This window comes from Heterostelium album, assembly GCF_000004825.1.
Source record: "Heterostelium album PN500 unplaced genomic scaffold PPL_scaffold14, whole genome shotgun sequence".
Lineage (NCBI taxonomy): Eukaryota > Evosea > Eumycetozoa > Acytosteliales > Acytosteliaceae > Heterostelium > Heterostelium album.
In genome coordinates, this window is record NW_008805076.1 from 389,888 (window position 1) to 412,416 (window position 22,529).

General features: G+C 32.1%; 6 protein-coding genes across 6 annotated transcripts; 4 read left to right on the forward strand and 2 right to left on the reverse strand.

Annotated features, from left to right (window-relative positions):
* Positions 1-159: 159 nt before the first annotated feature.
* On the forward strand, positions 160-4,471 carry PPL_10523 (type A von Willebrand factor domain-containing protein; the record flags this gene model as incomplete). The annotated part of the gene is made up of 6 exons (XM_020581294.1): positions 160-220; positions 304-2,293; positions 2,804-3,252; positions 3,344-3,472; positions 3,562-3,906; positions 4,011-4,471. The coding sequence occupies 6 exons, from the start codon at positions 160-162 to the stop codon at positions 4,469-4,471; spliced, it is 3,435 nt and encodes a 1,144-aa protein (XP_020428081.1).
* A 330-nt stretch (positions 4,472-4,801) lies between these two features.
* Positions 4,802-6,762, forward strand: PPL_10524 (uncharacterized protein; the record flags this gene model as incomplete). Its single annotated transcript, XM_020581295.1, has 6 exons — positions 4,802-4,833; positions 5,255-5,709; positions 5,796-5,924; positions 5,981-6,226; positions 6,317-6,402; positions 6,436-6,762. The coding sequence occupies 6 exons, from the start codon at positions 4,802-4,804 to the stop codon at positions 6,760-6,762; spliced, it is 1,275 nt and encodes a 424-aa protein (XP_020428082.1).
* A 204-nt stretch (positions 6,763-6,966) lies between these two features.
* Positions 6,967-8,039, forward strand: PPL_10525 (uncharacterized protein; the record flags this gene model as incomplete). The annotated part of the gene is made up of 4 exons (XM_020581296.1): positions 6,967-7,116; positions 7,469-7,499; positions 7,824-7,846; positions 8,034-8,039. The coding sequence occupies 4 exons, from the start codon at positions 6,967-6,969 to the stop codon at positions 8,037-8,039; spliced, it is 210 nt and encodes a 69-aa protein (XP_020428083.1).
* Positions 8,040-8,422: 383 nt separating this feature from the next.
* PPL_10526 (SPX domain-containing protein) lies at positions 8,423-11,313 on the forward strand (the record flags this gene model as incomplete). Its single annotated transcript, XM_020581297.1, has 7 exons — positions 8,423-9,295; positions 9,365-9,511; positions 9,577-10,026; positions 10,095-10,174; positions 10,245-10,702; positions 10,765-10,931; positions 10,996-11,313. 7 exons carry the CDS (start codon positions 8,423-8,425, stop codon positions 11,311-11,313), a joined length of 2,493 nt encoding a protein of 830 aa, XP_020428084.1.
* A 74-nt stretch (positions 11,314-11,387) lies between these two features.
* Positions 11,388-15,888, reverse strand: PPL_10527 (putative periplasmic or exported protein; the record flags this gene model as incomplete). The annotated part of the gene is made up of 4 exons (XM_020581298.1): positions 11,388-11,415; positions 11,526-13,533; positions 14,303-15,397; positions 15,468-15,888. 4 exons carry the CDS (start codon positions 15,886-15,888, stop codon positions 11,388-11,390), a joined length of 3,552 nt encoding a protein of 1,183 aa, XP_020428085.1.
* A 510-nt stretch (positions 15,889-16,398) lies between these two features.
* PPL_10528 (fanconi anemia group D2 protein) lies at positions 16,399-22,082 on the reverse strand (the record flags this gene model as incomplete). Its single annotated transcript, XM_020581299.1, has 8 exons — positions 16,399-17,259; positions 17,341-17,473; positions 17,544-17,926; positions 17,994-18,266; positions 18,339-20,471; positions 20,534-20,749; positions 20,822-21,071; positions 21,286-22,082. 8 exons carry the CDS (start codon positions 22,080-22,082, stop codon positions 16,399-16,401), a joined length of 5,046 nt encoding a protein of 1,681 aa, XP_020428086.1.
* Between the last annotated feature and the right edge of the window lie 447 nt (positions 22,083-22,529).

Below are 22,529 nucleotides of genomic sequence, written 5' to 3' on the forward strand. Positions count from 1 at the left end.
TTAAAAAATCTATTTAATTAAATCATTTAAACATCAATTCAAATTATTAACAATTTATTATTAAAGTTATAACTTTCTTTACATTACATTATATTATCTTTTTTTTTATTATATTAAATAATTATATTTTTTATATATTACTTTACAATCATCACAAAAATGTATGCCGGATCACATTATTGTTACACTGGAACTGATGAGTATGAGGAGATGGAAATAGGTATGTTTGATTTTGAAATAATTAATAATGTTTTGTAATTACATTAATAATTTACTAATTTTTTACCCAATTTCTAAAAAAAGAGAATGAAATTTTAAATCTTCAAGACGATCAGATAACCAATACCAATACAAATAATAACAACAACAATTCATTACCCCAACCAGCAGCACCACTCTCCACTTCATCTAAACCATCATTTTTAAGTTCATTGTTTGGTAGATCAGCACCTGCACAATCAAATGCAGCGCCTTCAACAAACAGTAACAGAGTAGCACCACCACCAGCAGCACCAAAACCAATCAAAGGAAAAAGAGAAAAGAAATTGGTAAAGAAAGCAAATACCAATATTTTAAATATCAATTTGGGTACTCTTTCAAATGAACCAACCATTGCCACTGGAGATCCGCTACACTGTAAGGGTTGTGATGTCATCTACAGTCATATCAATAACTTTACAGAGGTAAAGAATCCAGATGGCACCACCGCCAAGAATATACCGACTGGTGGTGGTGTCAAAGATGGTGTTTGGACTTGTGAGTTCTGTGGTGAACCAACACCTTTCAATTTGGATTCACAAGAGATTCCAACTTCTAATATCATTGACTATGTCTTGGAGCCAGCACCTGTCACCACCACTACAACGGCCAATGAAAACACACCAATGGTAGAGGCCAATCCTGATTCATCGCTTGTTGTCTTCTGTATCGATGTCTCTGGTAGTATGCAACGTACTTATGACGTTCCACAGGGTGTATATCTCCACGGTTCAAAGACGAAATCCAACTATATTTCCAGACTCCAGTGTGTCCAATATGGAATTGAAGCACAGCTTGAAACTCTAGAAAAAGATTATCCAAATCGTAGAATTGCTATTATCGCTTTCAATGCCAGTGTAGTTGTCATCGGTGACGGAACTGGTAAGCCAATTACCATTCCATCGTCCGATCTCTATGACACTCAAAAATTGATTGATGCCGGTACCAAATGTACTTTGGATCAACCGATCTCCAAAACAAGAGCACTACTCTTGAAGAAAGTATTCGCAATGGATGCCGACGGAAGTACTGCTCTCGGTCCAGGAATTGCAGTTGCCGTCGGTATGACCGCTGCCATCCCAGGATCGACCATCGTCTTGGCAACGGACGGTCTGAGCAACATCGGTGTCGGATCGGTTGAATCCTCCAACGTTTCCGAGGCTGCCAAGTTCTACGATGAAATCGGTCAGATTGCCAAGAAGAACGGTACAACCATCTCGGTTCTCACCATCAAGGGAACCGACACCAAGTTGGAACAAATCGGTCAGCTTGCAGAGTTGACCAATGGAAATGTCGATATTGTCGATCCACTCAAGATCAAGGAAGATTTCAAAGCAGCTTTGGAGTTACCAATCCTCGCCACCCATTGCTCCATTAAGGTGCGTCTACATCGTGGACTCTACATCTCGGATCCACTGTCACCAACCGTCGACCAATCCTCGATCTTCAAGGAGATAGGTAATGTCAACCAAGAGACAATCGTTGCATTCGACTATGGTACCATCAAAGATAGAAAGATCGACGAATCACTCAAGTCATTGCCATTCCAATTACAGATAACCTATACCACCCTCAAGGGTATGAAGTGTCTGCGTGTCATGACAATGACACAAGAGACAACCAAAGAGAAACAACTGGCCGAGGAACACGCCAATATCGAAGAGATCGGTATCAACATGGTTCAAAACAGTTCCAAGGTTGCAGCATCCGGTGATTACAACAAGTCGCGTGCTGTCAACCTTCAGAGTGCCAACATGATGAAGCGTATCATGACCAACCAACAACAACAAATTCAATCACCAGTAATCGACCAACAAAAACAACAATATCTCCAAAAACAACAACAGAATGCACAAGTCTGGTTGCAACAGGCTCAAACCCTCGAAACTACACTCACCACAAATCTCCAGAAAGAATCACTTAACGATCACCTCTCAGAAGAGGAAGTCTATCGTCAACGTAAATCAGAGAGAAACGATGAGACCGCAACTATGTTATTCAACATGAAACAAATGAACTCTCGTAAAGCAAGAAAGTAAAAGATTTTCTTATGTATTTGTAAACTGTGTACTTTGATAAATAAATTTTAACCTTTAAAAAAAAATCCTTTATAATCCAAACTAAATAAGGTGTTTTTAATATCTTAATCTTATATTCTCCTTATACAAAATACTTTTTTTATTTCAAAATGTTATTCTAATTTTATAATCAATCAAAAGTTGTAATCTAAATAAATGTTTATGTAAAATGTTGTCAGTATTGCTCAAGAGGAGGATACTAATAATAAAAATTGTGATAGTTAAATTTATCATTGCGTTTTATCATATTTGGAGTGAATACATCATTCTTTGCTTTCTTGAATATGATTTACAATAATATTACGTTGTAAATTGAACCATGATGAACTTCAAAAAAAAAAAAAAATTAATTAAATCCCTAGTGTTCACCCTGTTTTAATTTTTTTTATTAATCAGTTCAGTTTAATTTATTATTATTATAAAAGATAAGATAAGATAAGATAGGATATGATTCATTTAAGTAAAAGGAAACCAAATTTATTGTTGTTAAACCAACTTATAAGTGGTAGACAACCACAACAACAACAATGTTTGAAGATCAGTTATATGCCATTGTTAAGATATAATACTATTAATAATAATAGTAGTATTAGTAGTATTAGTAATATTAGATCATATTCAACTAAAAATAGTAATAATAATGATGATGTACAACAAAATAGTAAAAATAATAATAATAATGATAAAGAGGAACAAGAGTTTCAAGCTCAAACCTTTCAGGTAATAACACCTCCACCACAGGAAGAAAAGATGGAATGGAAGTTGTTTGGTCAAGGTAGATCCATTAGTAATCTAGTGATGTTCTCCATTGGTTTTATGATGTCTGCTTTCACACTTGGTGGAATCACCTTTTCATTGCTCGAAACTGACAAATCACATGAATCCTATGAGTATTATAATAACTTATTAGATTATTGTAAAGTATCAATATAATCATTAGATAGATTACATCATCATCATTACTAATAATTTTTTATTTTTTTTTAAATCATCATCATTTTTTATAGTTTGGTGGGCACCACCCATTGGTTTGTGGCACAACAACGGTGTACTTGACAAAGCAATCGATGAATACAAACAAGGAACCATATCACCAGAAGGTGTAAAGTTATTATTTAATATTTCAACATTCAAAGGTTAGTAACAAACTAGAATAACATTATTGCTATTAATATTCATATAAATACTTAATATTTTCTGTTTATTTTATAATTATTATTATTAGCTGGTAGACAAATTCTTTGTCAAAAAGGATTAATCGAAACTATTTGTAATCGTATTGATCAATTCTTTGAAGAAGATAATAATAATAATCAAAATAAATCAACTATAATTGTTGTCAATAACAACAACAACAACAACAACAGCAATAATAATAATAATAATAATCATCATAGTCATGCACCATTAATATTGAAATTCCAACCAAGTCCAGTAACTGGATATGAATTATCATTACTTGTTAATCTCTCTGTATTCAATGGAATCGATGTATCACCAAGTACCAAAGCTAAAATATCTGAACTTCGTAAGAAACTACCAGATGGTTTTAAATTCCAACGTCCATTGGGTAAGTAAAGTAAAGATAATAATGACAAAAATATTATTGTTTTGTTTGTAAAGTATTATAATACTAATTACAGCTAATATTATTATTATTATTATTATTTTTAGATAATGATTTCTTTATTGAAAGAAGTCAATTATTAACAAATATACACAGATTATATGAGAATCCAGTTGGATTGAGTGGTTTGTTGTTATATGGTTTGGGTGGTGCATTCTATGCATTCATGATGTTGCGTAAGCGTCCTCAGTCGACTCGTCGTCTTGGAATGAGAAATACAGCGATGGCCAGTATGTTGGTTGCAGGTGTACACACCTACAGAACGATTACCTATGACCGATTCATCGATAAAGCGAAATCATACCCTGGCTATCTCGTGCGTATCGAAACTACATCGCTACTCTACTCGACAGCGATGATGTTGGTCTCTGGATTCCCTCACCTCTATTGGATGTTACCGAGTCTAACAATGTACTTTGGTATCAGTGCCTACCAAGCATTCTCATTGTTCCAATTACTAAAGAGTGATCTACAAAAGGAACTTAATCGAATCGAAAAAGATAACTAAACCATTTCTTCTTTGGTCAAAGGTAGATCATGATACTTGTAAATATATTTAAAGATTAATCAAACGAATGAATTTCCTTTGATTCACTAAATATGTAATAAATAAAATTCATACGTTTTAAATTTAAGACAAAGTTATCATATATGAAGTTCACACTTTAAACTTTAAATAACATAAAAGTACAAGTTAATCGTGATAATTCAAATCATTTTGACTGGTACCAGATTCAATGTAGAAGCACTGATCAATGATTCAGACATGGTATAATTCGCGCCAGAGAAGATGGGGAGTAGTATGATGTGATCATGGTGCTCGATCGACCCTAGTCAAATGGCTCGAAAAGAGCTTTACCAGATCGTCAAGTTTGTCGCCAAGGAAAGAGTATTCTTCCAGGTGAACAATGAGGAGCATAGGTGACTGATAGGTGAGTTTATAAGAATCTGCGCTAATTAGGCATTAATTATAATTGTTATCATACCAGGAAATTAAGAATTTTTATTTTTATACTAAATAAAATAAAAAATTATTTTAACATATGTTGTGAATAATAATTTACTATTTTTTGTTATCGATCTGTCATTAACATTGACATTTAGATTATCTGTATTATTGAAAAGAATCACCTTTAGATATTTCACCAATATCTGGTTTAATGAATAATTATGATTACGTGGTGATAAAAAATAAAGAATCCTTTATGAAACAAATTTTGTCCATCGGATGGCAATAAAACAAAAATGTTTTTCAAAAAATAAGATAAGATATGATTTATATTAATAAAAGAAAAACATACTCATTATTGTTAAACCAAATCATTGGTGGTGCTGCTGTTTTTAATAGACAACCACAACAACCATGTTTGAAGATCGGTTGTGTGCCTTTACTTAAAAGATATAATAATAATAGTAGTAGCTGTATTATTAGTAATATTAGATCTTATTCAACTAAAAATAGTAATAACAATAATAATGAGGATGATGTACAAATCAACATCATCAACAACAATAATAATAACTATAAGGAAGAAGCTCAAACCTTTCAGATAGTAACACCTCCACCACAAGAAGAAAAGATGGAATGGAAGTTGTTTGGTCAAGGTAGGTCCATTGGTAATCTAGTGATGTTCTCCATTGGTTTGATTATGTCTGCTTTCACACTTGGCAAAGCATTGCTTGAGAAAGAAACAAATGATAAATCACATGAATCCTATGAGTATTATACTAACTTATTAGATTATTGTAAAGTATCAATATAATCATAATCACTTTTATTATTATTATTCAAACTCTTTACAATTACAATTAACTAATAATCTAATTTATAGTTGGGTGGGCACCACCCATTGGTTTATGGAACAACAACGGTGTACTTGACAAAGCAATCGAAGAATACAAACAAGGAACCTTATCACAAGAAGGTGTTATGTTTTTATTTAATATTTCAACATTCAAAGGTTAGTAACTATAATATCATTATTTCTATTAATAATTCAATACTTATAATTTTTAGCTGGTAGAGAAATTCTTTGTCAAAAAGGATTAATCGAAACTATTAGTGATCGTGTAGATCAATTCTTGGAAGAAGATAATGATACACCATTATTATTGAGATTACAACCAAGTCCTGTGACTGGATATGAATTATCATTACTTGTTAATCTCTCTGTATCCGATGATAGCGATGTACCACTAAGTACTAAAGCTAAAATATCTGAACTTAGTAAGAGATTACCAGATGATTTCAAACATCCAATAGGTAAGTAAAGCAATATAATATTGTTTGATAAAGTTATAAACTAATAATAGATGCTATTATTATTATTATTATTATTATTAAATGATAAAGTATATATTGAAAGAAGTGATTTAATAGTAAATACACATAGACATGAGACTCCAATGGGATTGAGTAAGGTGTTGTTATATGGCCTGGTTGGTGCTTGTCATACTTTTATTTTGCTAAAGTGTCCTCAGACGACTAGTCGTCTTGCAATGATTAATGGAATGAGAAATACAGCGATGGCCAGTATGTTGGTTGCAGGTTTTCCCACCTTCAGAACGTTTGTATATGACCGATTCGTCAGCAAATCGAAATCATACTCTGACTATCTCGTGCGAATTAAAACTACCTCGCTACTCTACCCGTCAGCGATGCTGTTGGTCTCTGGATTGCCTCATCTCTACTGGATAACACCGGCTGTAGCTACTTTCCTTGGTATCGCTGCCTACCGATTATACTCAGTATTACTAATGATAGAGAGAGAATTACATAAGTTCATTGATAAAAATTGAAGATGATAACTAAACTTTGCTTCTAGTCAGGCACAGCCTGCCTTTTGTATTTATATTACTCTACAATAATAATAATAATAGGATGTCGATTGTGTTGTAATTTATAAATGGTTTTGGTAGTTGATATACTTTCTTAAGGTTGCTTGAGTGAAGTGAAAGCGATGATATCAGTCGCCTGTCATAGCTAAATAATAATAAAAAAGAATGAATTGCACAAAACATTTAATAACCAAATATTCTACTTTAGTTCATTGTCATATCACCTCATATAGTTACAACATATTATCTACCAGACCAGAGTTTAACTTGAATCAAACCAGTATAGTTAGATGTTCCGATTTATATTTAAAGTATGTATATTTAGAACTTAGTTCATAAGTTAATATTTACCAGGTAATTGTTGTTAATCCTTAACTAGAGAAGAGTGAAGTAGTTACTTAACTTAACTTCCTTTTACCTGGTGGTTTTTAATGTTTATCGTTCAACAAAGCAAATCTCATGGTATTACCAAAATAGAATGTAAAAATTGATAAAAAAGCTTAAATAGTCAATAGAATGTGCACACATTTATATAAATAAGTATGTATCAAATATATATATATATATATATTTTCGTGGAGTTTGATGCTTAAAGTGGAATCTCCCAAACAAACCCTTAAAATTTTATTCATTGGAGTTTTCAAAAATAACAATTTATTATATACAGAATATATACATATGTCTTTTATTATTAGCTTGTATGTTTGTTTTGTTTGGTTGATGTGTCTGTGCGCGTGTGTTTGTGTGTGGTGTGCTTGTGATGTGATGTGATGTGTTACAGTTGATTTTGATCAGATGATATAAATTAATAAATAAATCATAACTCAATTCAATTAAACCCACTGTATTTCATTCTTCTTTAAAATCAAATCAATCAACTTACAATCTTATTCATACCGATTTAGAAGTTGATTGATTTAATTACATTCATGTTTGGCTGTGTTGATTCACTTGAAAAATGAATGAATGGATGATACATTGATTCGTTTTTATTGTTATTGATATTATTAATTTAAATTTAGTATTGGATTCTACTTGTTTAATGGTTATTTAGGTGTGTGGTTATTTGGTTGTTTAGTTGTTGCGGAGTGTACTTGGTGAAATTATGATCATTAGAATTTCAACCCTTTGCAAACAAACATGATATCACGTTGATCAATTTGGTAAATATTACTGTATTTTACCAATTAGAATAAAAACAAAAAAACATAGTAGTGTTAGATTTTATTTAGTGTTAAAAAAGTGGTGTGTGTGGTTGTTTAATGATTTCATTTTTTGTTAGAAGCCACATATATGTGGAGTTGTAAGAGAAGTTGGTTACCCCCCAAAAAAAAACAAAAAACTATTCCCTTTTATTTTTACCATAAAAATAAATATTTTATAAACCTGGAAATAACTCTTATTTTTTTTTCAAATCATATATATTAATTAATTCAGTTCAACTATCAATCATTTTATTTAAAATATTGACCTATCAAACAAATTTCAAACAAATGGAATAATATTTATTCATTTTTTATTTTTTAATTTCTAAAAAGTAAGTAGAAAAGTTTTAGTTGTAATAAGATAATAGTATTTTTTTATATTCATCTGTTCATTTTTTTATTTTTATTTTTGGAAAATGAAATTCAAAAAAACATTATCCAGTAATATAATAAGTCATTGGGAAGATAGATACATTGATTATGAATATTTAAAATCGTTTATGAAACTGGAGAATTGGAAGAATTCAACGATTTTATCGAATGATGATAGACCTTATCTTGGTCAGTCAAGTAGTTCATTGTATCAATTGGATGCTTCACAGAGTATATATGGATCGAGAACAACTCTGATCAACAAAGATGAAAGGGAAGATAGTTCTACTCTTACAGAAGTATTTTCACCACTCCAACTATCTACTGATGAAATTCCAACCATAATAATAGATAAACTCAATCAAATACAATCGAATCCAGATAAATCTTCAGACTCTGATTCAACTTGTGTTGAAATGGAAATATTTGGTAGCGATTCAAACTATTGCGAATCAGAGAATCATCATAGTATTCCTCCTTTGGATAGTGATTTCATTGATAGTATTATTCGTCCAAATGTCTTACCAATGGTTACACCATCACCATCACTTATTAAACAATCAAATAAAACAGAATCTTCACCTAATAATTCAATACAACCTAACAATAATAATAATAATAATAATTCATTACAAACCTCATCATCTTCACAAACTTGTAGTTCTGCATCGACATATTCCTCTTCCAACGATATTTTTATAACCCCACCTCTGTTAGATGGTCAAAATTCACACCCCCATCAAAAATCAAAATCTTCACTTTTTCAAGAAATTTCATTGACAATGGAAGATGATGAAAGTATCAATTTCCAGAGTGCGATCACTAGAGAAATTGATAAGATTCAAATTTTCTATGAATCAAGATTAGAAAAATTTAAAAACAAATCCATAGAGTTATTTAATTTAATATCTTTTATTGTAAGTTAAAAAAAGGAGATTAGATTTTTAAATTTTTTATTTAATTGATTGTTTTTTTTTATATTATAGAAATCAAATTGGGAATTTGCAACGAAAAGTAATTTGAAATTCATAAAAAGTGGTTACAAAGATAATCATTATTGTCTTTCATTGCTATCTACTTTTAGAGAAACCAACAAACTTGGATTTGACAAGATTTTATTAAAATATACAAAGGTAATTGAACTATTTTTAATTTTAAGATTATAAACTAAATCTTTTTCTTTATTGTAAACAAATAGTTTAATCCATTAGTTGCAGATAGATGTAAAGAATATATAGAAAAGAAATCTTTTTATTCTGGAGATGAATTGGCTTTGTGTATTTCGGATATCAAAATTAAATATGCAAAGCACTTCACTGGAAAGGATGTGAAGAAAGCAAAGAAGGCAATGAAGAGTCCAACACCTGGAAATAACAGAAAATTAGTTTTCTCTGTCGGTATACTCCTTGGACTTTGTCTTTTATTCTTTGCGTTGATAGTGTATTCCTACAATCTTTACTATCCAAAGAATGATCCACCGGCAAATGCACCTTTGGCTTGGTTATTATTTAGAATCTCATTGCTTCCCATCATGCTTGGTACCTTCTTTTCTCTACAATCATTTATTTGGGAATTGACCGGTATCAATTATGTATTCATATTCAATTTGAAACCAAAGTACTCCAGATCATCATTAAAACATTTCCAGGTAAAATAATATCCTATCAACTTTAAAAAAATTTAAATTCTAAATTATTTATTTCCTTTTAATTCCAGATCGGTTTAGCTTTTATTTTACTTTGGTTATTATGTTTCTTTATGTATATAGAAAGTACAACTGATCATACAATGATAAAGTAAGTTTTTATTAATATTTAATTAATTAATTAAAACATAAATATTAACTTTAAATTTTTTTTATTATAGAACAAAGAGTTTTCCATCATTGGTTTATCCAATTTTGTTTTTATTCATTTCAATATTAGTTGTATTCAATCCACTCCCAATTTTAGCACACAAAACAAGGTTTTGGGTGATTAAAAGAATTTCAATGGTACTACGAGCACCCTTTGTTCCTGTTACCTTTGCAGATTTCTTCATGTCTGTTCAACTGCTCACTTTGGCAGAGTTCTTTTTCAATATTCAATCAATGGTGTGTATTTTCAACTACAGTTCATTGTTACCAGATGAAATTGATTTCTGTAAAGAGTCAACTTTCTGGGCTTTACCATTGTTGAATGCCATTCCATTTTACTTTCGTATAATGCAATGTTTCAGAAGATACTATGAAACCAAATGTTTTTTTCCACACATCACCAGTGCAATAAGATCAATATTCTCAATTATAATCTTAGTTTTAAATTATTTTGCTTTAAGAATTAAACGTAACTATTTATAATTATATTTATTCTTATTTATTATTAACAATTAATTTTTTTAATTTTAGATGATACTACTTGGAATGTAATTAGAGGAATTTGGTTTGCAGTCAATATCATTGGTAGTTTCTATAAATGGGCCGCAGACATGACTGTAGATTGGGGATTCTTTTGTGATTTTCATACCAATAAAGCTTATCCTTTGAGAACAAATTTACATTTCAAAAGGAAATGGGTAAGAAGAAAAAAAAAAAACTACATATTTTGTAATTATTTATTATTAACACTATATTTTAAAGATTTATTATATGGCAATTGTTTATGATTTTATTCTTAGATATGCTTGGTTATTTGTATTCTTGGTTAGAAACAGTACTTCACATAGATTGGATGCACCTATATTTTTATTCTTCTACTCAATGGGAGAAGTGGTTTGGGCAACTCAGTTTATTTTCTTTAGAGTTGAGTTTGAACATGTTCAAACACCTGACAAATACAGTTTGTTTGTGGATCCACCAATTCCATTCAAAGAAGAGTTTAACAAATATGTTTTATTAAAAGAAAATTCTTTAAAATCTAAAGAAAAAGAGATAATAAATAATAATAATGATCAATAGCCATTTACTCCACCAACATATATATTATTTTATCATTACTTTTTTTATTTTTATGTGATTATGGTTGTGAATTTTCATTCGTTTGTTGACTCCATTATGTTTCTATTGGAATATTATTTTGGCGAAGGAATCTTATAAAATTCTTATAATTACCAACATTGGCAATTTTCATTATGTAGTTAGGATCTAACAAACCATGATAATGAAAATACCTTATCATTACCATATCATTGTTAAGATAACAAAAATTAGGTAGTATTGGTTTTTGGCGATATTCCAGTAGATAGCGAGTGAAACCAAGCGAAGTTTTCATTAGTGGTAGTAAAAATCTACTCCATTGTCGATCATCCAATCTTTCAAATATGAAATGAGCATGCTCTAAATCGGTAGTACTAAAATTTTGTAAAATTATGTTATCAGTGTTATTGATTTCTCCATATTTGGTGAAAAAGTATCTGATAGACTTGAATGGAATGTCATGCCTGGTGAAAACCGGTTTCTTTATCGATGACAACATTAATTCATCCGATAGAAAACTACCGATATCCATTAAAAGCTCGACAATATCGAATCTACCATACTTGAGAGCGTTCACTATATGATCGTGACAAACAAATGTAGAACCTCCATTTCTGAGAATCTTAAATATTCTGATATCGAATTGTTTGGAAATACTAAACGTTAAGAATCTTTGTAGAAGATTTGGTTCATTGATGCCAATCCATTTCACTACACTATAATGATTATTGGTGATTGCTTTTTCGAGTGCTTTTACATTTGGTTTGACTGAAGTGTTGTTATATATGAATTCTATTGATTTGATATTTCCTTTGGCAGCCGCAGCTTCAATGCCATCGGTTGTAGGAACTATATCTAATTCCAATATCAAATATTCGAGAATATCGATATGATCGAATTCCGCTGCTTTAGTGATAAGTTCCGTTCTGAAAGTAGTTGGTTGTGTCAAATGAAGATGCTTCAACATATCTAAGTTTCCTCGTTCAACAATAGTTTTCAAAGATGATATTTTACAGCTGATTCTCAAGTCAATGTCGTGCATATGATCTATGATATCGACGAGGTTGTTTTCTGCAGCTGCAGAGAATGCAGATTTGCCAAAAAACTGAAGTTTAGATCCACCGATTCGCTTCATCATTTCCAGATTACCATGTGCTCCGATTCCTGCCAGATTACTCGAATTATACTTTAATCTTCTAGTGAAAATCAAATGATTCAACATTTCCATTTGATTATGTTGAATTGCAGTTTTAATTGCACGATCATTATTTAGATAGTATAGATTTTGACTATACAGACGACCAAACAGTTGAACGTCACCCATCTTTATTACTTCATTGAGAACATCTTTACTGAATTTAAATTTGTTGTTAATCATCCAATCGATGAGATCTCTATCTCCAAATGAAAGAAGTTCCGTTGCAGTTTCAGGTTTACAAGCAAGACCTCTCTCTCTATACAGCCATTCTCCAATTTCCAGTTGACGATGCCTGAATGCAACATCAATTATTTCACTCCATTCGTTGTCATCGGTACAGTATTTGTAGATTTGTTTGAACAGCTCGAAATGACCTTGTTCAGCATATTCACAGAGAGCACTATCCAAGTTTTGATTCTGTCCGAATTTCTCGAGTAGAAAACTGATTAAATGGTAATGATTATTCTTTACTGCCAACGATAACTCTTCACCATTGAAGAACTCACCGGCTTCCAAGAGATACTCGAGCAATTGTTGATTACCTTGTTTTGCAGCAACATTTGGTAGAGTATGAACATAATCTAAAACTTGAATTGGGTGCAATTTTTCTCTAGCTAATCTATTATTGAACTTCTTATTCTTTTTTTCGATTTTCAATGTCTTTAATGTATCTATATATCCATAATAAGCCAAATGATATTCACTTTTAATCAATTCTGACCATTTCAATGCTGGTTCTTCAAAAATACTATGAATCAAACTAACATTATTAAATATAATTTTTCTGATATAACTATTGTTAATAATTAATTTAAATAGATTATTATTCATTATCTCAAAATTATAAGGAGAGAATATCTTTCTGTAGAAGAAAATGAATAGAAGTTTATTAGTTTTTATTCCTTTGTTTTTGTAGAATTTTTTGAGAAAAATCAAAAATAAAAATTTAGTCTTTTTAAGACCGATATTGATGCCATGTTTGGTAGTAACGATCTTATCAACAACTAGAAACAAAGAATTATGTTTTTGATTAGTTAATAAACAACAATGTCTTAAAGAAAGTTCGAATTGGAGGTATACCAAGCTTTTCAGATAATAATATATAATATTGAAAAATAAAAATTTTGGATCTTCATATATTGCGAATCAAGTCATGATTGCTTTGTCAACCCAGTACGCATCTTCTCTTGTCACAATGTTTAAAGATCCATCATTGCAACGTTCCCAGATTCTTGGAAAATTGTTTAAAGCATATGTTCTTCAAATCCTCAAAAAAGGATCTTTCAAAGTCATGATGAATGGGCATGGGGTACTGAATCAACAATGTATATTCCTAGTAACCAAAACAACCCAGCAATCGATTCAATCCTCACATAGATTTATCGAAATCTTGTAACCAGGTTATCCAAGCACTTCCATATGATCGAGATACTTTGGAAAGCCAGCTTGCAATTACTCAATATTTATGGAAGGTCCCATATCCTACTATTGAATTGCTCCATCATCTTTTCAGACCCTAGGAGTTGATTCATATGAATTTTTATAGAAAATATTAATCCAGTGTCATTTTTTTGATATTTGTCAACATTCAATTAAAAGCTCATTCTACCATTTTAATTTAATTTTTTTATTAAAATAAATACAAAAAGAGATAGTGATACTACAAAGTTTAGTTTAGATGTAAACAAACTTATATGAAATAGAATAGAATACAAGATAAAATAACAAGAGTAATGAAAATATTTGAATTCAATTTGAATCCATTGCTTATACCAGTTGTCGATTCTGATGTTGGGTTGGCAGTTGAACCTGTAGATGCTCCTGTTGTTACACCAGATGTTGGATTCGAAGTGACTACGGTCGATGTAAATGTTGTTGTAGTCTGGTCAACTCCTGGTGGTGCATCTGGGTTTTTGAACTTCAAAATTGGGTACCATGGTCCACGACCAGATTGGAACGAATAGGAATGACCCGGGGTACCTGGTCGAATACACAGATAGATATCGGTAACACCATCGGCAAGTGATTTATTTGCAAGTGTAGTCATATCCATTGTCATATAGGTCAAATTGTTAACACCGATCCACATTGGTATATTCGGTCCGGTTGTTGGACAACTCGGTGTCTTGCTATTGTAGACATCGGCCGAGATCAAGTATCCATAAACCATCGTGTGTTGAGAGGTAATATTATTATCTTGACCCCAGTAATACATCAAAGCTTCTTGCCAATAGGAATCGGCAGCATCTTTTGGAAGTGGAATTCTAAAGAATGGTATCGATGTGGTGTTGAGATCCAACCAGAGTGAGTTGGTCACTTTAATAGTTGAGTTGTTTGGTAGTGTGACAGCTGCATAGTTGTCGGTGGAAACCGAGTAGGTTCTTGGAATGTTGTGATCACAATCAACGGCTTTGTTGAAACATTCTTCGGTCATGTATTTCATCGACATCTCTGGCCAACCATTGTAAAAGTCGGCGTGTGCCGAGTAGACGTTTGCCCATGGCCATGTGAGAGTACCGTTGGCATTGTGGATTGGATTTAAAGAGAGAACTACATCCGTCAGATTAGCGTCGAGCATAACATAGCCAATATTGATATTTAAACGGGGTATACGGAAAGGATAGTTTTGTGGGCATTGACCATAGCTATCAGAGTACACAGCGTTTTTGTAGGTAAAATTTGGACGAATGTTGATTCCATCCCAACAATCTGGGAACAAGATTCCACCAATATTGAAACGTACATGAGTCTTTCCGGTTTCATCATCATACGCAGCTGGACACCAATCAATCTTTTTAGTACTATAACCACTTCCTTTACAGAAAAAGTTTAGAATATTTGGTGAAGGAATGGTTGACAATGGATTTCCTAGAAAAGATGAATGTATTTAATTAATTAAAAAGTAGATATAAGATAGAATATTTATTTTATACTTTACCAGCTATCAATTGAAGACCCTTTGGCATTGGATGTACAGGGTGTACAGAGGTATTCCATACTTGGTAATAAGTCTTCTGATCAAAAGGTTTAATGACTTGGCCGTGCTGTTTAAGGGTAGGTGCCCAATAGGAGCTTCCATCGACATAGATATTGCAATTGTTTTCTGGATACTTATAGATTGAATCTATGGTAGTACGACCATTGGCAGCGAAATTACCAAAGAAATCGTGGAACATTGACATTCCAGGTTGATTCGGGAATAGAATTGGATCGTCATTTAAAGTGCGAGTGTAATAACAAATCGCACTAGTTTGACCTGCAACAACCACACTTGGATCTTGGCTATGTACAATTGATACATTTATAATATATAAAATAGAAATAGATAAATATATAAAACTAAAACCTAAATGTGTCATTTATAATTGTTTAAAAAAATAAATAAATAATTTAAATCTGTACAGATTTATAAATGTACTTTCACTATGTTTTTACATAATCGTAAACATTTTAAAGACTAAAGTAGCATGTTTTTTACTGGGCCAGACACTTACAACTCTATTTTAAAATTGAATAATCAGAAATTTTAAAACCCACCGTTTTGTTTGTGAATGTCTTCTTTTTCAGTATCGGACTGCAAAAAAATGGGTTGAATTGTAAAAAAAAAACTAAAAAAAAATTGTATGCCTCATTTGTGCTCTCTCCACAAGTTTTTTTGTATGAACATTTCAATTTTTGAAATGGGTCACATATCGTGATTTGTTTTTATTTAATTTTGGGTTACTATAAGAGATTTTCAAAGATCTTTAAACCATATCAAAAGCATTAAGAAAAATCGGAAAAAGTTAAATTTTTAAGCCAACATTTAAAGATCTGTAAATAGTTCAAACAAATTTAGTTTTAGTGAAAGGATTGATTTTATTAAAAGATTAATCATCGTCTTGCTCATCAAATTCTAAATTTCCAAATTCGTCATTGTCATCAGAATGTAGACTATCACCCTCACCCTCTGACTCTGCTTCGCCAGATTCCTCAGGGTCTCCCTCTTCAGCTTCTTCCTCCATATCGCTCTTTGAGTCTTCTTCTTCTTCTTCTTGCTCCTCCTCGTCACTAGATTCTAATACTATGCGGCTGTTGTTGTTGCTATTATGTCTAATTGATTTCTGAGCAATTCTTGTCCTGTTGACTTTTGGTTCATCAGAGTCATCTTCATTCGACAACAATCCTGGTGAATCTTTCTCATCGCTACTATATCTATGTCTACCATTATCATCGGACGATGGTTCACCTTCACTTTGTTCAATCTCACTAGATACTCTTTCTTCTTCTTCTTCCTGCTCCTCTTCCAATTCTTCCATCTCTTCATCCTCATCTTGACTCTCTTCATCTTCACTGCTACTGATTGATTTTTTTGATTTCTTCTTACTCTTTTTCTTCTTTTTATCCTTATCCTTTGAACTCTTCTTTGATGACGATGATGATTTCTTGTCTTTCTTTGATTTTGATTTCGACACTTTCTTTGATTCTTCCGATTTCTTTGTCTTTTTCTTCTTCTTCTTCTTCTCTTCTTCTGATTCATCGATCTCATCTTCTGTATCGATATCTTCATTGATCACAACACCCTGTAGTGTTTTCTTTTTCAGAGAGGCAGTAGAGAAAGCACCCAAACAATTCATAGCAGTCAGAACCAACTTGACCTCCACCAAGAATGTCTCGACACATTTTTTAACTTGTGGAATGAGTTTAGTGAGTGATGTATCTTTTTGTTTCTTTCCATAAGTACAAATGTGCTATTTAATATTAATCATTTATAATAACATAAATAATTAATTATCTTTTTGTTTAAACAAATAATATAATAATTATCGTACCTGTAAAATTCTACAACTACCTTGGAATTGTGAAATAGCATTTTCAATAGTGTCATACATGTTGTATTTCAATAGAGGTTTCAAAATTGGAACGATAGCTTTTGTGTATGAAGTAACAAAGTTCTTTCCATATCTAAATTAATTGTTAAATTATGTTAGTTATTAAAAACAGTTGATGGTTGGTAAACCAAATATTATATTACCTTAAGGTTTCAACAAGATAATGACTCTTTTTATGCTTTGTGAAATCAACCAAGGCTTTGAATATTCTAGTGAAATATTTCAAGCGATCGATTGTTGCATCCATATCGGCGGGGTTTGAAAAGTTTTGTTTTTCAAACACTACGATCAACAGTGAAAACAAAGTCTTGAAGAACACCAACGCCGAATGAGTATGAAGCACTGGTAAGATTTGATCGTTTTCATCACTCTGATCCATATCCTCGTCTTCGTCGTTCTTCTTCTTCTTCGTTGACTTATCAACATTCAAGAAATTTTGCAATGTCTCTGTCAGTTTATCGATCACCCCCAATTGGTCATCATGGAAATGAATATATGCTTTAATAAGATAACTTATTGAAACAGACTATAGTAAATTTATAGATATTGTTAGTTATAAATAAGAATAGTAATTAAAAAAATTAATACTTTACACTTATTTTATATGACCAATTAGTTCGTAATGCTTTGTAAGCATAATCACTGATTGTCTTTTTGATATCAGGTGATTCTTTCTTTCCGAAAAGTGGATTCTCATAGATCGATGTAAGGAGTTGGAGCAAGCTGAGACACGGCTTGAAGAGGTTGTTATTGATAAACTTGGGCCAGAATGAACTGAAATAGTTGAAGAGTGAAGTCAATTGTGAACTAATAGACTGTCCTTTATGTGAACTAATTTGTTTATCAATTATACTTGTAATTAAATCCTATATTAAAAACAAACAATAAAATGTTAATTTAGAATAAATGAAAAAATGAAAGTTATAAATATTACGTACTTGGAATGATTTACCATAGGAATCAGAGAATAAATCACCATAGGTGAATATTTGTTCGAATGATTTGAATATCAAATGCGAACAAGAGGTCAAGTATGACTGAGTTTGAAGTAGTGGATTTGCTTTGGCTTCAACTTCCGCTAGATTCTCTTGGAGTTCGGCGAGTGCTTTGTTTTTCTCTTCATCTTCATCGTCCTTTGGTTTCGTTTGTTTGATTTGCGATTTCAGTACGGTGATTTCCTCTGTCAATCTGGTGATGCTTTCATGTAGAGCGGGTAGTTGCTGTACAATTCTCTCTAGATAAATACAGAATGCAGGGAATACTCCATTCAACTGAGTGATCATTTCAATCAAGGTAAATGAGAGATGCTGTTTCGGTGCAGATCCAGCCAACAAGTTTGGATTGGCCAACAACATTGGATTGGTTTTCTCGGGGGTTGTCAACACCAGCAGCTTGGCATACAAATCATCCAGGAGATAGTGTAAACCTTTGGGATCGAGATCAATCAGCACCTGTGAAGATGAACTTCCTGCACTAACACCATCACTCTGTTCAGCTTTACAATACATTTGCAAAACAGAGAGTGCTTTCAAATCCAATTGACGGAAATACGGCTTGACCAACTTGGAGAATGGGAAGAATTCATCGATTGACTCCTCACCATGAATTTGCATCTCCTTCTTTTTTTGTTTCGATTTGGTGAGATCGATCGAGAACTTCTTGCGCTGGTCGGAATTAAAGATTCCATAGGGAACGACAAAAGCGTAGCAATGTGAGAGTACTTTGTTGAATTTTGTTTCCAAATCGATGAGATTCTCTATTTTCTTGGCGAGCTTGACGTGGTTTGAACTCTGTGTAGCGAAAGCATTCAGGAGTTCACGCACCCAATTGATTGCGTAGAACAACGAGAGCGCATAGGTATCCTTATCCTTTGTCGATTGGAACGAATCAAACACATCCAGACCAAACATATCGATCGGTGATATCAACAGTGTTTCAATTTGATCGAGTGTTCCTGTCGATGCACGAATGAATGTCTGTAGCAATCGAAAGTGCGAAGACAGACATATCAGTTTCTCACGATGAACACCACCCTCCACCAAATTCGGATAGATAATGACGGCGATCGATTCGTTCTCATCGTTGAACCACAGCTCATCGGAATCTCGCGACATGTGATCCTGTAGGAACGATTCTCTGAGGTCGGTTTCGAGACGGTCTGCCACCCAATTGACAACCTTCATGCTGAACGTCGACTTTTTCGAATTATAGATATTCACAATCTCGTCGTACAGATATGCCTTTGCTACTTGTGATGTTCTACAGTTTGTCAACATTGTCTCTAGCAGCTGAATGACCAATCTAAACAACTCGTCAGGTATTTCCAATAGCTTTTCTTTTTCCTGTGGGTGTTTCTCGAGAATTTTCGCTTCATAGGAAGTTGGCATCGTTGCCAATCGCTGAACCTGTGAACAAATTGCAATGATACCAATCTTTTTATACTTTGTCAGAGTATTTGTGATTTGTTTTCTCGAGAAGATCTCCAAGTCACTGGAAATTAGATCGTTTGGTCGAAGAGTATAGACCAACACAGAGGAACTAGAAGAACCTGGCGCATTTTCAATCTTTGTAATATAACTAAGTTGACCAAACACCTGGAACAACTGTCTGATTTGATTCTCATTCAAAGAATCAATGTGATCGAGTATACCTTTGATATAGGTGGTGTAGGGTAAGAGGTTTTCGACATTCTGATACGCAATTATATTGAGAACTTCCAATGCTTCGTCCACCTCTGAACCGTTGCCACTACCGATATGAGTGGTGAGTGATTCAATGATATCCTGCTGATAGTAACGTTCTGTGAATGTCTTGAACAACGTCACATAGAAAGTGACACCGAACGATCGGATTCTCGGATCGAACGTTCTCAGCAGACAGTCACACAACGAGAGAAACGATTTGAAATAATCCTTGAGAGCGACAGCATGATGCGATATACTGGAAATCAACAGACTCTTTGTAAACAGTGAATTGGCAATCTTCTTCTTTATCAGCGATTCAATATCTTTTGGTGAATTCCAAAATGAATAGATAATAAACAATATCCACATATCTATAATTTGATATTTCTAAAAAAATAAATATAACAGTTAGTTTAACTTATCTTACTATTCGAACTTAAAGAACTTACAGCTTCATTAATTGAATTGATCTCTTTTAGAAAAGCAACACATAGATCTTTCTTGAATCTGAAATTCGTCTTTAATGAATAGACCACCAAAGATTCACCTGCGTTCTGTTGATCCTTTTGTTTCTTCTCATTAAACTGTGTCAAAGTACCACCACTTCCAGATCCATAAATATATCTAGGTGGAAAATTCAAATTACTTCTTAATCTTTTTATTGTCTAGAAAATGATAACAAACAAACTATTAATAAAAATGATATGATATTTCAATATTATTAAGTTTAAACATACATCAGATGATTCTTTTGGTGAATTGGATTGTAATAGCGAATTGATGATGACAGGTAGTTCTTCGAGTGATGCTGAATTAAGACATGTAAAGATCTTGTCTCTTGCTTTTGATTTCAGAGATTGACTCAGTGTAAGACTACCGAGGGTGTCGAGAACAGCGACTGTGTAGGAACTGTCTTCCTCTATGATGGCCAGTAGTGTTTCCACCATGATAGCATGACCAGAGTCATCGATAATCTCCGGTATGAAACTGATTAAATCTTTCTTCAACAACGGATTACACTGAAGAATCTCCAAGTGCTGTACCAACCTATCTGTGATCTCTTTATACTGAATGTTCTCCATCCATCTCAATTGTGAATAGATCTGTTTCGAATAGTTAAATGTCATTCCATCACTTTTTGATTATGTTTTGGTTAATTAGTTATCATCATTCATTCATTATTATCAAAACAACTACTTACTCCATTATACTAATATAGTCCATTGATTTCTCTAATATTTTATCGATTACTTTTGATTGTAGACATGGCACTGATAGGAGTATTTTGATGAAACTATCAGAGAAATGCGTTGATCTGTCACTGAGTGATGATGACACCGGTGAAAGAGATATCCTCAACGCTATTTCATCTGATAATAAATATTTGTCTAGCTCCTCTACGAATTGATTTCTCTTTGCTTCATTTAATGACATTAAATCTTTTTGTAATGATTTCTTAAACTGTGGTGGATCAGGTACTAAATGAACATAAAAAAAACCAATTGTTAGTTTAATCATTAAAGTGAAGCAGTGTTTCTCTAACCATCTTCTTTGTATTAACATACCATAAATATAATTACCAATTTGTACATGTAGAGGATCCAATAACTTTATTAAAAGAGATGTTCTATTTATATCTAATGGTTTGAAATCTTTAAGAGTTTGTTGTTGATGTTGATGTTGATGTTGATGTTGATGTTGATGTTGATGTTGATTTACAGAATATGAATTTGGATGTTTGTTACTAATGTTATCATTTTCATTATTATTATTATTATTATTACTATTATTATTATCATTAGATGTTAAACTATTTGTATTGGTTATCTTTTGTTTCTTGTTTGAAGTTACAGTTGCACTCCGTTGCGATGGTGGTGGTGAAATCGATTCATTTTCTCTTTGCGCTAAAGAATTTACACTATTGTCTTTGTAAGGCGATACATATTGTTTATTAATACCGGCGTTACTACTGCTTCCTCCGCTACTCTGATTTGACATTAAATATATTTCTTTGTGTATGAATCTGTGAAAAATAATAATCTATTAAAATGTATGTAGAAAATCAAATCTAAATTCATTTTCCCGCTTTTTAAATTAATTTCTTAGAAATTGTTTTTTTTTTTCAATCTGTTATTAAATATTTTTGTTTTTATTGATTTCCAAACTTTTCATTTTACTTTTTCTAATTTATAAATAACAAAGTTATAACTTTGATTGATCAAACACACCACATATTTAATGTATGTTCATTATCATCTTCTTTGTTATTTGAAATAGATACTCAGGAAATAATTAGAAGTGTGTTTTGTTCGTGGGGAATAATGATATTGAAACTATATCATGAGGGAACAAATGTGAAAAACAAATAAGTGTTGTTTTGATAAATGATCATTAAAAGTTATAACGAAACACACTTTTAAATTAAAAAAAGAGATTAGTGTGGTA